The 18482-nt window shown below is 38.1% G+C and overlaps 1 protein-coding gene across 2 annotated transcripts in view; it reads right to left on the bottom strand.

Moving 5' to 3' along the window:
• Positions 1-18482, bottom strand: part of RPGRIP1L (RPGRIP1 like) — a 93979-nt gene that overhangs the window by 45404 nt on the left and 30093 nt on the right. For both annotated transcript variants that reach the window (XM_040982701.1, XM_040982702.1), the window contains 7 exons: positions 18218-18291; positions 12385-12524; positions 7035-7141; positions 6733-6783; positions 5836-6015; positions 4941-5058; positions 1987-2439 (listed from right to left, as the gene is read on the bottom strand). In XM_040982701.1, the coding sequence (XP_040838635.1) occupies positions 1987-2439; positions 4941-5058; positions 5836-6015; positions 6733-6783; positions 7035-7141; positions 12385-12524; positions 18218-18291 (1123 nt within the window). The remainder of the gene's footprint in view (positions 1-1986; positions 2440-4940; positions 5059-5835; positions 6016-6732; positions 6784-7034; positions 7142-12384; positions 12525-18217; positions 18292-18482) is intronic.

The raw sequence follows: 18482 nt of genomic DNA, 5'->3' as shown, positions 1-18482 counted from the left end.
TGCTCCCTCTCTCTGTCTTTCAAATAATAAAACTTTATCTTAAAAATGTCTCTGCCTAGATACATAATTTCTCCTCTTCTTTCCTTATTAAAGATTTATTCATTTGAAAATCAGTTATATAGAGAGAGAAACGAAAGGAGGGGGGAGAGAAAGAGAGAGATTGGCCAGAGCTGAGCTGATCTGATGCTAAGAGGCAGCTTCTTCTAAGTCTCCCATGAGGGGCCCGGGGTCATCCTCCACTGTTTATCCAGGCTATAAGCAGAAAGCTGGACTGGAAGTGGAGCAGCTGGAACATGAACTGCCACCCTTATGGGATCTTGGCACTGCAGGCTGAGAATGAGCCTGGCATGCTACTGTACTGGCCCCAGGTCTTCTGCCTTAAAATGATTTTGTGAGGAGTGGACATTTGATCTGCTGGTTGAGATCTCTCTGTCCTGTATCAGAATATCTAAATGCTTGGGTTTGTTTCCAGGCCCTGTTTCCTGACTCCAGTTTTACTCCAATGCAGACCCGAGAAGGCAATGGTAGTGGCTCAAGTAATTGGAAGAGTGTTAGCCACAGAGAAGACTTCACTGGGGTTCGGGGTTTCTGGCTTCAGTACAAGTGCAACCCCAGATGCAGGTGTTTGGCAGAGTAAACCAGCAGATGGCAGTGCTCTCTCTCTGCCACTCAGCCTTTCTTTTTCTTTTCATATTCTCTTGTTTTCATCCCATCACTGGCCACTCCTCTGTCTCTTTTGCTGGATCTTTTCTTGAACCCTCAATTTTGGAGTTTACAAAGGTTCAGCCCTTGCTCACCTTCTCTTCTTTATCTACATTCAGTCTTTATGATATTATTGGAAGCCCAAAGTATAAAATATCTTCAACATGCTAATGACTTACAGCTTAAATCTCTACCCCTGACCTTAGGGTACTGCAGCCAACTGGTTACCTCTGATAAGACCACTTGCGTGCTTAACAGGCAGGTTGATGTCAACCAGCACAGAACGGATTTATCTCTCACATCTGTTCCTTTCCCAGTCTTTCCTATCTCGGCAAATGGTGACACACTATTCTCCAAGTTGCTCACATCAGAAATTCATGTCTCTTCTAATTCTTCATTATCCCACATTCAACTTTTAAATTTGAAAGTTAGTATTTACTGAATATGATCATTTCTCACGACCACTTTTAATGCCATTTTACCAAGCTACCATCACCTTTGCACAAATCAGTGCATTAGCCCGATTTTCTCCTCTTGTCCCCAATTAGACTATTTTTTTTCTCCAAGGCATTCAGATTTTTCTAAAACCTATCAAAAACAAAACTCCTCATTATAACCTATAAGATTATCTGGTATGACGTAGTACCTCTTGCTCCAGCTGCTGGCCTTCTTGCTGTTCCTCCTTCAGGACTTGAGGCATGTTATTTCCTCTGTCAGACCATTCTTGGCCTGAGATCCTGGCCTGGCTCTTCATCCAAGCCTTTACCAATGTCAGTCCCAGAAGGAAGCTCTGATCTGAACAAGCATCCATTCATTTCTCCCTTTTATACTTTAATCTCTGGCTCTTATTTCATTTTCTCCATGTCTGACATTCTCTCTCTCTCTCTCTCTCACTCACACACACACACACACACACACACAGTATATATGTTTTATTGTTTGTTTTCTCCCCTACAAGGCAAAGTAGACAAGAGTTTCGCCTCTCCACCTCCCATTGAGCATTACATTCCTAGTATACAGTAACAGCGGTAACATGAAAGGTCTTTAAAAACTGAATAAATATTCTGTAATTAATATTTAAACAAACACGAGTATCAGTATGATAAACAAATACCAGGAGTTACGTATTTTTAAAAAAGCAACAGTCATGGCAGTTTGATAACAGTTTGTAACAGTTTCCAACTGTGGGCAGACAATACTGTCCTTACCCTAGGGGCACCTAAAAGGCAGAAGATACTGACGTAGAACATAGACATGCATCTGAAGCTAATAAACGGTACTTACCCACCAAAGTTGCTGTGCAAAATATCCTGCCGTTTTTTTCCAGGATCTCATGAAATCTCAGTTGGCACGCTGCAATTGTTTCATAATCTGTGCTGTAAGCTTGGTGAACCTCAAGAGTGATGGAATTCTTCTGAACATATTGCAAAAATAAGTCATTAACATGAACAAGGTACTGGGAAGTGAAGTTATATTCTGGGTGAAGGCCTCGCACTATGGGAGAAGTCTGTAGCTCAAAATCATAGAAAGCATAGGTACAGAAAGTCACAGGCTCTTTGTCTCCAGACGCTTGTAAAACTTCAGAAGAAAAGGTCACTTTGTTGATGTGGATTTCAAATAGATTTTCTCCTCGTTCTAGATGGATGGTTTCATCAAATTCATCAACAGAGTCATCTGGCATGATTTCTGGTTTAAATCTGTATTGCTTAGTGCCATAGGCGATATCCTTTAATTGGGCTGCAAGAGAAGGCAGAGTTTACAGAGATTTTTAAAATATTGCTTTATGAAGATACAAACTGTTTCTTAAACTGGTAAGGAGTCTGAAGTCTTCAGTGAATGGTCTCAATCTGAAATTTTATAACTATATTCATTTTCCATAGATAATATTCTACCATCCAGACATCAATTGCTTTGAAATCACTTAATAAACAGCAGCAAAGTTACAACTTGATGGACAGTTACTGTGTCACAGAGGCTGGGCCACCCCATCCCATATTGGAGTACTGGTTCAAGTCCCAGTACCTCATAATCCCAATCCAGAGGAAGCATCAGAGGATGGTCCAAGCGCTTCTCTGGTTCTTCCTTCCTTTTTTTCTTAACGGATTTGTTTGAAAGGGAGAAAGGGACACACGAAAAGGGAGAGTGAGACTGTGCAGCCACTGGCTCACTCGTCAAATGGCCTCACCAGTCAGGGCTGGGCCAGGCCAAAGCCAGGAGCCACAGACTTCATTCTGGTCCCCCACATGGGGCAGGGGTCTAAGTACTTGGATTATCTTCCACTGATTTCCCTGGCCACATTCACAGAGCAGCTGGGACTCAAAGGGTTATCTATATGATGTTCAGCATTGCAGGTGGTGGCATAACCTGTTATACCGCAACGCCATTGGCCTCAGTATGCTGATTCTTCAGGGGTTTCTTTTTCTCTTACAGTTTTCTGGTGTTTTATTTTATGATTTTCTTCTTTTTAGTCCAGATTATTTTGAGAAGTGATTCCATACTCTGTTGATTTTTGATACTATCAAATATGTATTTCTATTTAAGAAATAGCTTTTTACTGAAATAATAGTTGTACATACTTATGAGGTACAGTATGATAACTCAATAAATACATATATTGTGTAATGAACAAATCAGGGTAATCAGAATTTCCCCTGCTGCTGAATGAAATCCAGTTACTGATTTCATGATGGCCGTCTCCCAGGTTCTGCAGCAGGAGAAACCTGGAACTGGGAGTGGCAGGCAGGAATCAACCCAGATACGCCAAAATGTGACTTAAATGTTAAGAACACCTTAAACTCAGAACTGCATTTCAGAGATTATGCTACAGGTAATGGGAAGAATGGGTGAGTTTTTTACTGAGCACTACTTGGAATAAAAGGTACACATTGCTCCTGGACTTTTGGAAAGCCCTGCTTGGCCTTTCCACATCAAGCAATGCAGTATGGGCATCCGTGAGGGTCTCTGAACAAAACAGTTGGGGGGGTCTGTGATGTCAATGTGCCTTTAAGGTGATACTAAAAAAAGATGCTCAGATGTTATTTGCCCTTTTAATTTTTATTCACTACAAATTTACAATGATTTGTGATATCACAACAGATTAAATGCAGAGACGGATTTAAAAAATCCAGCTGTTTTCTGTTAAGCACAAAGCTAAAACGATTCGCAAGAATCCTGAACAATTAAAAAATTGTAAATTTAAAATGCTACTCTTTCAGAATCTTTTTTAAAATGCACTCTTTTTAAAAATACTATAATTTCTGTGAAGGTATAACAGGTTTCTTATTAATTTAACATGAGTCACAAAAATTCTGGGGCTGGCATTGTGGCACACCGCATGACGCTATGGCAGGTTAAACAGTTGCTTGTGCTACTGGCGTCCCATATGAGTTCCAGTTGGAGACCTGGCTGCTATGCTTCCAGTTCAGCTCCCTGATAACACAGCTGGGAAGACAGCAGCAGACAGCCTGAGTACCTCGGCCCCCGCCACTCACGTAGGAGACACAGCTAGACGTCCTGTCTCTTGGCTTTGACTTGGCTCACGCTGAGTCAGAGCTTACTCAGTAGACAGCAGTAGATATTCAAGAATGACAAAGTACTTATCGTTGCAGATCTCACACTGCAGAATCACAGGTCCCAGGCCGCTGGGATCAGGTCTAGGAAGTTACATTTTGAGTAAGTTCCTTGGGTGATTTTCATAGTTCCTGAAGTCTGAAAATCCCTGCCAGGGCATTTCAAGTGGATGGATGGCTAAGAGCAACTGGAGCCTGTTTCCTGAGTTAGATTTCAGAGCAGGGAAAGCTATGCCTTAAAATCAAGGTAGGAAGGTGGTTTAGGCAGGGAAAAGAGCAAGAACAATGACATGATGGAGGACACTGGTTCTGAGCAAAACGAACCTGGCAAAGAGAACCCAGACCTGGTTGGCTGAGGTATACAGGTTCCCCAGAGAAATGCCAAAGACGGTGGCCAACTTGATGCTTACTTATTTTAGTAAGTATCAAGTTACTTATTGGTACTTTGAAATCCAACTTCAGTACTATATCCAAAAAGAAGTAAGAAGTTTTATAAACATTCTGGAGTAATAGAACATGATAAAGGAAAACTGCCTTCTTCTTCTTTTTTTTTTTTTTTTGTAACATTGACTCAGGAAAAGTGAAAGGACATGATGAGAGCAGGCTTAGATGACATTTCCCACTGTTATAAACCCACCCCTCTAGTCACTGTGGCAAGGAACCACGTACCTTCCAGCTTCTGGATGCGTGAAGCCCTGACATCAAGAAGATGAACATACTGTTCCAATCTGAGCTCATAATCTTGTTGCAAATTTTCCATCTTTTGGGTCACCGCTTCAACTTCCATCTAAAAAATAAGAGATAAAAGTTCCAATATTTATGATTAACTGCATTTTCATTTTTCAAAGGGTACTGTGCTTTTAGCATTTTCTAGAACTTGCAGCTATCTGGAAGTACAAATAGTGGCTTCCAGAACTCAAACAGCTTAGAGTTTAGAAAAGTATCCTTAAGAGTGTTCACAAGTCAGAAATAAACTAAATTCAACATTGGATTCTTTTTGGGTGGCAAGCTTTTATTCTGAAAAAACTGTCATAATATAGTTGTGGCAGGAAAATACAATTCTTTTGTAGAATGTATTAATAATAACATGAATGAACTATTGGCCACTATTCATTCCTAAAATCAGGGACTTAAAAAAAACCTTTGTTTCTAAACTTCTTATTCTAAAAACTTTTTAAAAGGCTAAATTCCAGGAAGTGGTCAAGTGTGATAACAGAGAGCAACCTGCAGTGTTGGCATCCCATATCTGCACTGGTTTGAGTCCCAACTGTTCCACTTCTAATCCAGCTTCCTGCTAATGCATCTGGGAAAAAAAAAAAAGACGGCCCAAGTAACTGGGCCCCTGCATCCATCTGGAGACCTAGGTGAAGCACTTGGCTTCTGCCTTTGGCCTGGCCCAGCCCTGGCCCTTGTGGTCATTTGGGGAGTGAATCAGTGAATGGAAGCCATCTCTCTTGCTCTCTCTGTAACTCTGCCTTTCAAATAAATAATAAATATTTTGAAAAGTAATTTAACAGTACATTTTATAGAAAGCCCACCCTCTCAATTTAGTATTTAACATCACCTGATAGTCTTTATTAATTTTGTGTTGCAGAATCAGCATGTTTCTTGTTTTCTCAAGTTCTTGCACTGTTTCCGCGTGTGTGGCTTGTAACTCTCTCATGGAGCGCTCTATATCCTTATGATTTTTATTGTCTACTTTCTCTAAAAAGGAAAGGTCTCCATTTTTTTGTTCTTTTTGAGCCTAAAATAAAGCATGTTTTATTAATGAAACAATTTATAAAATGTGACTGTGTTAATTAATATATACGTGGCAAAAAAAAAAAATCATAAGAAACAGCAGTACTTCCAGTTTCCCGTCAGGAATAAGGTAGTACAATGTATGTCTAAATAGACAAGTGGTACAACTACCGAGAAATTAAAAAAAAAAAACACTTTTTTATGTTAGGTTATAAAAATTAAATTAATTTATTCTTTCATTTGACTGAAATCTACACTGCGATCTAAAGGGAAAAAAAGAATATTTTTCTGTGGTCATCTTATGATATTCCAGAATTGGAAAACACCTTCATACTATATTTATAGTTCAATAGTGTACTTAAGATAGCAAAAGAAAAAAAAAACCCACAAGAAACAATAGTAAGTTCTCCTGGGGAAGAAAATTGTTGATCAGTTTTATTTTGAGGCAGGTATAAGCAAAACGTTCACTATATTTAAGTAAAGTGCTTTAAATACTCAATTTCCATTTTAATGTAATTGTGATATTATGAAACCTAGCATATGCTCTATCAACTGACACAATACATATGTGCATACCCTTAGACATACAAACATGCGCATGAAGTACCTATAAATATCAGAAGATGTACAGGTAATTTATTTTCCAAACAGAAGGGGCACAGATAAAACGCCCTCATTACGCTGACATGGTTGCACACAGACATGAAGTTGAGAAAGTTACCTTGATAAGCAGGAGGGCTTCACTCAGTTCATCAACATTAATTTCACTCTCCTGCAACAGATTAAGTAAAAGCTCGCATTGAGGCATCAGAGGCAAGCACAACCACAACCGATGAGGTTAATAACCCTGTGAAACCTTGAATTAATAAACCAGGTCAAAGACATTCCCACTGTACTCACAATATGAAACATAAGCCACCAGATACCATACCAAGATACTGCTATTCTTTTGCTTTGTAGTATAAAATTTTCTCCATGAATAAAATTTTGGGTTTTTTTTTTCTAAATAAGAAAATAATTCACCTGATTGTAAAACTTCATGCGGTTTTCAAGTTCATCAAATTTTTCTTTCTGTTCCAGATACTGTAACTGTAATTGTCTGTTCTCCTGCATGAGCTTTTCATTTTGGTCTTAAAAAATAAATTCAACTCAATTAGAAAGGTTAAGTGACAATGAGGCCTAACACACACATTTTAAATGAATTAGATTTCTGTTACACACCAAGCTTGGTTAGTGCTGTTTTGGTCAGAGAGGAAACTGAACTATCCCCTAGACAAAGGCAACAGGGAAATGAGGAACAAATGACTACCATCATGTGTGTACCATATGAATCACTAACTTATCAAAAACTCAAGACTGAAGTTCACAGCATTAATACAAGGAAATTGTGGCCTCTGGGACTTCAAAGAAACATTCTATTTAAAATGCCTAAGAACATGTTTCCAAATCTTTGATTTCTACTTACTTATTAAGGGTCCTGAAAGGCATGCAAAGAAAAATTTTTGTCTTTTAGTTTTCTAATTGATTTTGCATTTTCTTTTCCCCATAAAGTCTTCCTTATTAAAACAAGATGAGAGCTCTGATAAATGCTAAATCCATGATTTGATCAGCCACACCTCCAATAAATCTTGTTATGGTGGGAGAACTGGGATTTTCCACTGGTGAACTGTTGTACTGATGATAATCGTGTGTGTGTGCATGTGTGTGTGTGCATGTGTGTGCGTGCATGTGTTTCTTCACTGAGTTCAAGCCATTCATTAGTAGGGTAGGAAAGAATGGATATAGAACAGGTCTGCCTGGGCAGTAATTAGCATGACTCACAAGCAGGAGTATAAAGCCATGTGTACAGAATGCAGGAGACTCACAGGGCCTAATTTTTCACACCTTGGATGAGACAAGCTGAATTCTGCTAAAAGGTGCGTAACAATCAGCTACCAAACCCACTGCTCTCTTGGGTCTCCCGTTCTTGTGTGCACCCTTCACTAGAGCTCACTGAACCCACGGCTGACTAATTCTCAACCAGGGTATCCCCAGTATCTGCAGTCAATTCAAGTCTTTGATTTAAATTGTACATTCTTGCTTCCTTTTCTTAAAAAGAAAAAAAAAATCCACACATCTGCCAGGAATTCCTTCATGAATGCATGTGCACAGTGACTGCATTTTACGTCAGTGTGTTTCTGACTTATGAGGTTTTGTGTTCACAAGCTATAATCACTACATAAAGTAAAAATGCTAAATTGAAGTTAAAAAAGTAAAATGTTTAAAAAGAATGGAATGAATTTGTATGTTTTAATGTCACAGATGTCCAAAAGGTCTAAAAAGTTAAAAAAAATGGATTTGTGACCATTTGGTATACAGAGACACCTATTCTCTCTCTCTCTCTCTCTCTCTCTCACACACACACACACACACAAAATACATTTTTATCTTATCGATAGAAGCTTACAAGGCTACCCTGCAGGATATACTGCTCACATCTAGTGAGCTAAAAGATTTCCAGATGTGAACAATACCTGGAAATGCTGAAGGTTAAAAATCAGACACTTGTTTTTAAATGAAAAACTGGGATTAATAACATATGAATTCTCATAAAACTTTATTATAGAATCAAAATCCAGGGCTCTTTATTTTATAGTTGGTTAGGTTAAACAATATCCATACCTAATGGTGATGCAATGCAAAGTAGGTGGATTTAGTCAGGAGGATGGAAAAGCAAAGCTGACTGAGACAGAGCTGGATAATTTCATTAACTAAGTAAGTGCAACTTTCAGGGCTTCTAAGAATGAAGTCAAGTGTAAAGAACACGACTACTCCATCTTAATCCAGACACATTATGCTTTGATCGGTATTTTATGCTCTATTTCTATTTACTGATCTTTCAGTTTTTTTCAGAGCATGGTTCCTAAGAATGATACGCTATTAAGCATAAATAAACTTGTTTACATGTTTCTGCCCTTTATTGATTTTTTTTTGCTTCAACAACTATGTATCCACACACATTTTTAAAAACAAGGGTCTTATCAGTGCAAAAACTATTGCGTCCCTGTAACCTTGCTTCCACTTAATTTTATGTAGAACTATCAACTATTATCTTTCCTTTCTCCAAATGTTTATTGGGGATGTAACTCCTGGGTCTTTAAAAAGTAAAGATACATTTTTAGCTCAAAGAGGAAATAGACTTGCTGAATTGTAATATGAAAAATCAGAGCACGTTGTACAAGATGAACATTAACCTCCTTACCTTATGATTTGACAAAAAGCAGGTTAAGCTATACAGCATTTTATTCGAGTGAGATAACATTTCACTCTTTTAAAATGATGTTCTTCCAGCACACTATTAATAAGCAGGGTGCAGAGAACAATTCAACTAAACAATTTTCAGAGTGCCTTTGTGTTAATGTCTTCAGCTGTGATCAATATAACCATATGCACTATGCTGAATTATGCATTTCAGCTAAAGATAGAAAGGAACTTTCAAAAGCAAGCCCTTAAACACATGCAGTTAATTTAAGCATTAACCAAATGCAAACTGCATTTACATATCCTTCCTCTACATATTCACACAATCTGAAACTAATTTGTACCTTGAATAAAGAGGTGAGTCTTCTCTAAAAATAATTTGCCAGTTAGATGAATGACTACAAGGAGCCAGGGAAATCTCTTCTGGCAAAGAACACTTGATACATGAAAAGGTGAATGTGTGAAGAGACTTCAAAGCAAAATTAAACAGTTTCAAAAGCTGCCATGCAAAAAGGAACTTTCTAAACATTAAAAGATTCCTTTAAATAGATGATTTTTTTTTAAAGATTTATTTTTATTATTTTTTTTTTATTGGAAAGGCGGATATACAGAGAGGAGAGACAGAGATGATTTTGATTTTTTTTATTATTTCCCTATGAAAAAAAACTGTTAAAGGTTATGATATTTTTCTTATGACCTATTGTTACTTTATTATTATTATTATTACATAAAAACAAAAACTTAAAATACTGAACTTGTAAATTTGAGGTATCTCGGCAAAAAACGACCAGAAAATAGGTTGCATTTAGAAAATATAAGATTTGGTTCTAGTAGTTTTTCCTTAGAAAACAAATGCGTGGATGTGTAGAAAGATACTGCTCATAGTACTCAAAACTGAAGTTACTTAGAAATTCATCAGGAGATTGCTAAGTAATCAGTTACATCCCACACTGGGAAACCGTCACAGGCATTATGAGCGATGATGATGCAGATTTATAGTTACGCTCAATGAGCGATTTCCCAGTATCATAAATAAAAAGGCACATTACAAAACGGTATCTATACATGTGGAAACACCAGTTGGGATTACCTTGAGAGCTGTGGGACTGGGTGGTTTCTGGAATGTTTTAAAATCCCCCCAAGATATAAGAACCAGTAGAAAAAAAAAAAAAGAGAAAGCGAGAGATAAGTAATGGTATAGGTAAACTAGTCATTAATACCTTGGTAATCATAATACTTAACAAATAACTCTCAAAAATGTCTCATAACAACAATGATGCAAACACAAATCCCCATATTTCGTTCCTTTAAGAAGAGTTTCTGTCCAGAGAGCAATTCAGAAAAACACTTTGGGGACTGTTGACACCTAAGGGAATACAGAGTATAGAAAGAAAAAAGGCTTATTTTCTTTCTTTTTCCTTGAAAAATGAATACCCTATCTTTACTGGCAAAGGAGAGTACTTCCACTTCCACCAGTGACAAGAATTTTCTGAGCAAGTACTAAGTGTTAGCAAGTCAGTACTGCATATTAAAACCAGAAATCATGTAAATTTCTGGTATTACAATGCTTAAATAACCACCAGGTGAGAAAATATATTGCTATTTTATTTTACTTAAAAATTTCTAGACAAGAAACACATAAACAGTCTGTCATCAAATTAAATCATTTGATAAGGGAACACAGTACTAGAGCATTTCATTGAAATTAAGATTAGATTGAGGGTGTGGCCTGGTGGCTAAAGTTTCCACCTTGCACACATCGGGATCCCATATATGGGCACAAATTCTAGCCCCTGCAGCCTCGATATATGGGCACCAATTCTAGCCCCTGCAGCCTCGCTTCCCATCCAGCTCCCTGCCTGCGGCCTGGGAAAGCAGGTGAGGACAGCCCAAAGCATTGGGACCGTGCACCTGTGTGGGAGACCAGGAAGAGGCTCTGTCCTGGCTCCTGGCTTCGGATTGGCTCAGCTCCGGCCATTGTGGCTGCTTGGGGAGTGAATCAATGGATGGAAGATCTTCCTCTCTGTCTCTCCCTCTCTTTGAATATCTGAGTTCGCAACAAAAATAAAATAAATCTTTAAAAAAAAAAGAATAGATTGAATCTAAGTCCCAACTAAAGACATTAAAATGCAAAAAAATGTCGAACTTCAATTTTAAAATGCTATCATATGCAGGATGATCCTATTTTTAGAGATGCTAACATGTGAAAAAATAACATTTCTTTTAGTCAATGAAATATGGCATTATGATCTAAAGAAATATATGAGTACTAACTGAAAACATAATTTTTATTTTTACTGAGTCATATTACATTTTTAAACATTCTCATGGAGCTGAATTGCAAATGTTCAAAAGAAGCAACATTATGTTCCCATTACTTGGTTTATCCAAGGGATGAGCAAACATGAAACAGATGATTCATTTTTCTATTGTGCACTGTGAATAATGTATATGCAATATATGCAAGTGTGAGTGATGTGGTGATTCAGACGCTGTTATAATTATTTTAGGAGACAAAAGAGATGAGATTTGTTACTTAAACACAAAATGTATTATTGAGGATTATTTTTAGCAGCACTTTTTGCTGAGCTTTCCCAGTATTTCAGGTCGTGGCTGAGAAGTGAATGGGACAGCTCAGTATGGGAGAGGTCTTTCTCGTCCAATTCTATCCCAGAGGGCCAGCAACTGCTGCTGCCATTCCGCTGTCTCACGATGCTTACCCCGACATAGCACATGTTTATTTAATCAGGGTCAGCTTGTCCCCTGAGACCTTTATGATTCCTCAGGGCAAGGTTTTGACTGTTTTCATTGCTGCGCCCCCAGAACTTACAGAAGCTCCTAGCACAAACTAGTTCTCAAGGAATCCTTGTTGAGGGATGCGTAAAGGAAGGCTCAGTATTCAGGAAAATTAGACAGATTGAAGACAATGTGAGCAAGAGCAACTCTGACAAACCATCCCGTGGCAGACACGCAGGGCTGAGCCAAGGCCGTTCGAAGCATTAACCAAACGCACGCTTGAGCGTGGATGGCTGTTACCTGACAGTGTGGTCCTCAGCTGGGGAGAGTGACAAACAGCTCGGGGAACAGACGGTAGATGCTGAGATAAGTCAGTCAGCATCTAGTGTACATATACCTCTTTCCGTTTTCAGTCTGTCAAGGATTTCGGTTTTCTCTGTTAAATCAGATTTCAAGGCAGTCTCGAGCTGAGCAATCTGCACTTTGAGCTGCTGTTCCTTTGACTTCCACTGCTCTTCGTGGGCAGCACTGAAGGCACTGCAAAACACACGTGACACGCAGGGAGAGCTTGGAAGTCAGCTTCAACCGAAAATAATAAAGAGAAAAGCTTTTAGTGGCACAGAGACCACTGTCATCATGTCTTAGGAATTAAGTAAACATATGCTGGTCTGCTGCTGTTGAAACCAAGGCGCCTTTCTCAGGCTGCGGTTAGGCAACATGAAAGAGTTTGTGGGATGAGCAGAGGAACTGGCCTTAATTTAGAGCTCTCAAGTCAGAAAAGTTGGCAGTGTGCAGCTTTTGTGGGACTAGGAAAGGAATTCAGATAGTGCACATACTCCAGAGGAATCCACAATTCCCAAACCTCAGCAACTGACACGGGACAAAACCGTCCTCTCCCACTTAGAAACCCTCTCTTAACAGAGAAAATGTGCTTTCCACCCAATCTTTTAATTCCGTGAGACTTTTAAAGCATCTGTGATAATAACATACGCACAACACACTGGCCACAAAGTGATAGCATAACTACATCACAAGGCAGCAATTCTGATACTAATTAAGAAGTAGTGAGAATGCAGTTTTTTGTTCTAAAAAGCCAAAGGAAATAGGTTAAGAACAAACAATTCTATTTGTCACACGTGGAGGGGTAGACTATCAATACCCTGTGCCCGAAAGGAATGATGGATTAGAATTGCCACTTTTCAATAAAACGACATTTAAAACTTGCTCATGTTCGACAACACATTTCCTACTGGGTCCCACAACCTTTCTCTCTTCTTTTGGACCTCTAACTTCAACTTGTTCAAAATGGTCCCCAGCTGTTCCTGTGCTTCCGCTGGCTGCTGGAGGTGACTCCTGCAGCACGTCAGCAGCTCCCAGACGGAGGCCTGGACCCCTGGCTACGTGCCTTCCTCCAGGAAGCATGAGAATGATAACAAGCTCGTTCATGTGAAACAAAATCTGCTAATGACCAAGACCCAGCACACTGGGAGGAAGAATCCCTTAGAAAAAGAAAGTAACAGAAGGTAGACAATAAATACCTATTTACATCATTTGTTTATGGGGATGGTTCCTAAATACTGCTGTGAACTCCGGTGCTAGGCTAGTTGAGCTGTTGACTCCTGGATTTGAAAACCAAGATCCCCGGCTCACAACCTGATATTTTTACAGAGCTCCCTGGGGTGATAGTTTTTTTCTTTTCTTAAATTCGCTCTTTCTATGCATTTCAGCAGAAAACCATTAGGAAGCTGGATATGGCTGAAAAAGCATCAACACCTTTGATCCTTGTGCTTATTTTAAATCCAGCAAGGGAAACAAAATTTATAAAAATTTGGTTTTATACTGATGATGAACTAAATGGAGGACAAACATATTACTGAAAATTGCCCTTAATATTGCTCCTAGCTAGTCATGGGGTCTTGTTCCAAAAGAGATACTATTCTGGGGGACACAGCTTTCGAAGAGCCAAACTATGTATTCATTTCACATTTTGAATATTTTTACTGCATTTAACATAACATGACCTTGAAAATAAATGGAATCCTAGAAGCTCCTCTCAATATGACATCTGTCTCTCCTACCAGTGTTCTTAGTTCACATATGGAAACTTAAAAAAGTACATGGATCCCATATACCAAGAGTTTAAGTCAATTTTATCAAAGCTACAATTACCTCAGTTTAAATGAAGTCCAAACAAAATATATGCTTTCTATTCTAAACTAAAAATGTATTTCTTTACGTTTGCTTAAAAATAAAGAGCGAATATAATTTCTGTGTCTCTCCAAGTTATATTTATCAAACACGCACGCTATGAGCACGAACGCGCTCATATGCATGTGTGTGTGCTGCATTATTAAAAACATGAACCATCCAGAGAAAATTAGCATGATGAAATAGGTACAGCTATCCATTATATCAGATGCCAAAAATTAGAAACAGTAGTGTTCCAATAGCATTAGTCCCAGCATAAAGATCACCAACAGCTAATCTGGCAGAAACATCAGAAACTGTATGTGTTTAAATTAAGAACAATTTAGCAGCCTGGTTTTTCCAAAGCCACAAAATACTAGTGTAAATCAGCGTAAGTCAATCTGAATTTAGTCCACTGCTATCTTCCCTCTAAATTTAGGATTACATTCCACTGGAGTTTCATGAGGAATTCCTCATGAACTCATATGCTTGGAGCCATCTGTGTAACTATCAATGGTGAACCACATCTGGCTCCATTTGCTTTGTAAGGGCTGTGTACATGATTAAATCTGCATATGAGAACAGTCTTAGAGAACTTTTTATTCATGAAAATCTTTTTGTGCACTGCCTGTAGTGACAACTGAGGGGGGATGATGGTTGGTTATTGTATACATTTCACTGTCACATTATGTTGTTAAGAGCGGTGATATGTCAGTCTGCAAAGAAGTGCCCGCTGGTGCCTGTGGTCACTGGCATGTCCATGGCAGCCCTGGGTTTGTGTACTGGATCAAAAACATGATAAGACTAAAAAAAGAATTTGTCTCTCCTCTTAGGTCTTTTTTCCTACAAAATAAATTCTATTTCTTCCAGGGCATTATTATATATATATATATATACACACACACATATATATATATATGTATAAAATTAGGGAATAAGAAACTTTAAATCATCCAAAAAGTAATCCACAGCTACTTCAGTTGAGAATAATGAAAATTCAATACCTATTTACATCAGGATGGGTTTATTTCCCGAAGGAAATGATGCCCCAGACAGAGTTTGATTTCTGGGCAGCACTCTATCACATGAGCTCTCCTGTTTCCTAGAATTCTGCAGGGGTTAGATGTTCATTTTCCAGAAACTGAGTAGGGTCTATGGGTTGGAAGCAGTACACTGATTATTAGCTGACCATCCATTTCTTAAAAGGGTTAATACTTCTAAAACTATATGGACACGGTTTAAAAACAGGCATTGGATCAGTCATCTTCAAACAATCAATGTCTTTAGATAATTGCCAGTAGATTTTGCGGCTCAAATGCAAACAGACTGAACTGCAGCAGGACGGTGGGGAGAGGCAGACAGGTGGGACAGGTGAGAGGGGTCTCTGAGGGAAACCTCCACTTTGCTAGCTTTCCACAACGCTCGTGTACATTAGAGTTGAAGGACCACTGCACTGTGCACTGTTGATCAAGTCACAGGGTCACATATTAAACACGGGACACAGCTCTGTCATATTACAGTACAGTTTTCTTTCTGCACAAAAAGAAAGATTTAATAGCAAAAAAAAAAAAATTCTTTCTTGGAACTTGTAATTTGAACATTTCTTAGTTGTATTTTACTTCATGGCATTGTGTCAGAAATGTTTCAGCATATTAAAAAGGCTCATACCAAATCCTAACATGAGGGTTTTATCTTGCCACATGATTCTTCAATATGTCATACGTTAAGTAAGAAACACATTCAAAGTTTCATTTCAGAAAGGAAGATGCGAATGCAATCTGTAAATCATATTGTTTCTCCTGAAAACTAGCCAATTTTGAGTAACAGGGAGTATATGTAGTTCTTCATAAGAATTAGTTGTAAATGACGAAAAACAGCGCTACAAAACAAAAGCATCTCAGACAAGATGCTGACTTCTGTAGTTTGTCCCACTAGGAATCTGAAAGCATGCATTCTCGTAGAAATCACATTTAAGAATTTTATAGTTCCATTTACTATCATGTGTGCCTGCTGGGTTTTGTGCTTCAGTGGTATTCATGTTTTTTGGCATTAAATATTTCAACATCCATTACGTATATACACTTCACATACCTCAATCGACTTCCAGTAGAAGCAGCATACTGAGGTCTGTGTTTATCGTGAACAAAACCATGTAGCTTAAGTATAATGTACTAAAACAAGAAAAAAATCTCCTTCAAAGCCAGCTTTACACTCTTAGATCATCTTCTAACATGGAAAGATAAAGTTTTATGGTGATTAAGTAAGTATGAGAAAAACATGTCAAAATTCCATTCTTGCATTATTCTCAAGCTAAGTTTCATGTTTTGTTAATTCCCGGACAGTATGTTCAGGAAATTCCCAAATTGAAGAGATGTAGAAAAGTTAAAAGTAATAGCCAAATGTCACTTAGTTTCTTACAAGAGTGTTTAGGCCATGTTAAATTACTTGAAATTACAAGATGTTGAGGATGAATGTAAATCAGTACCTGAATGTCTGACAGCTCCATTATTCCATGATTTTCCCCTTTCATCTCTACAATTTTCAAATGCAATTAAAATCAGAGATAGTGAGGCATATGGGAAAAATTCAAAATCTGGAGTCAAAAGCACTGGGTTTATTTCTCAGTAGGAGTCTCATCAGTATGACTCTGCACAAGTCAATTCTTTCAGAATTTCAATTCCTTTACTGATAAGATATGGGGGGGGATATTATCTCTGCCGCCTAATATGATGCCATTCCAGCTGTAAACAGACGTTTGAATTTTCATACACGTATTAACTGAACACTCAGATGTATTCCAGAATAGATCTATGTATTAATTTTATAGACATAGAAATATTAAACAGGATATATAACAAACAGTTTGAGTAAAATTAATCAGAATTGATGGGAAAAACGACCAGGATTAAAAAGTGGGTCTAAACGATCTAGAAGGAGTATAAAGGCAAAGTCCATGTAAACACTCCCAGCCATTCCACCACTGTGGGGTTCCGGACTAGTGTTTTAACTGGCATCTCAACCTGTTGTTGCTCACCCTTAATTTAAGTGCAAAGACGTTCAACAGTAGTAGGTAAATAACACAGATGACAGAAATCAGTGTAATGATAATAACGCCTAACATTAACTCAGGTGACACAAAGAAAAACAAAAGGAAAGCTTATTCTCACACTCTAAGGGGTGATTTGGTTAGCTTACAAAAAGATAAATTTAATTTATAAAACCTAACACATACAGTTGAAATGCTAACTATGTGTAGTTTAGAGGGTTATTTTCTGAAATTTCTTTATGTGATCAACAGAAGAAACTGCTGAATTTCAGTTGTAGCACGATACATTAAAAATATGAAATTTACTTTCATATGTTTTATAATTTATCAAGGTCATAATTTATAATTTATCAAGATCATGTCTTAAAAAAGACTTTCAATATCATACACACCTGACACCTTTATTACTTAGCTGTGGAGTAGAAGTTTGTAACATTACCAGAAGTGACTAATTTCTAAAACTTCACAATTATGAAGCCAGTTAAGAAATGAAACGGAGGGAGCCACTTAAAATTCGTCTTGAGAGTAAGACAAGCACGTTGCCTCGTCTCTGTCGTTATAAGGACAGGGGGACTCTCAGCTGAAGACCCGTGCTTCCGTCAGAATTACTGCCAGCTGGGAACAGTGGTGAGCCCCAGAGAGGTTCAAACACGAGCTCGACGTTTGATTCTATTTTGATTCTGCTGTCTGCAAAGTGGGCACTCACACAGTCACAATACCTGTATTTCAAGGTGTTGTGAGTAATTCCCAACTATGGATGCTGAGCTCAGGGTCTGTAAATACAGTCTGCATTCCAAAAATGACAGCCTCTCCTGGCAACACAGGGAGACGGTTTTTTAAGCAGTGACAGACCACTGCTTCGGGTGACAAGCTTACACAATGTCTTACACAAACATGTGCTTTGCTATCCTCTGCTGTTAATCGATACTAGATATTCAGACAACAAATGCTTTGATATTAAGAGTTCAAACAAGAAACACATGGAGTCAGGATTTACCTGTTGTAAAGCTTATCATAGTTTTCCTTTAAAAGTTCCCGTTCCTTTTCTAAATCATTAATTCTATCCTGCAGCTAAAATGAAAAGAGAATTACACATTAGGTGAGTGTCGTATAAAACTACATGGGGGTCATGAAAAACATGAAAAGATGACACCAGCTTTGGTCTGGATTTCAAATTGCAGCTGTTAACGGCACCACTTACACCGTCTGCGTTTAATTCTGCCTTGAATTTTTTCAAGTTGTTAAATAAATATGAAATTAAT

The sequence above is a fragment of the Ochotona curzoniae genome, unplaced genomic scaffold, assembly GCF_017591425.1.
Source record: "Ochotona curzoniae isolate NIBS_2020 unplaced genomic scaffold, NIBS_Ocur_1.0 contig_3622, whole genome shotgun sequence".
In the NCBI taxonomy this organism is placed as follows: Eukaryota; Metazoa; Chordata; class Mammalia; order Lagomorpha; family Ochotonidae; genus Ochotona; species Ochotona curzoniae.
This window is presented reverse-complemented; position numbering and strand designations above follow the sequence as displayed.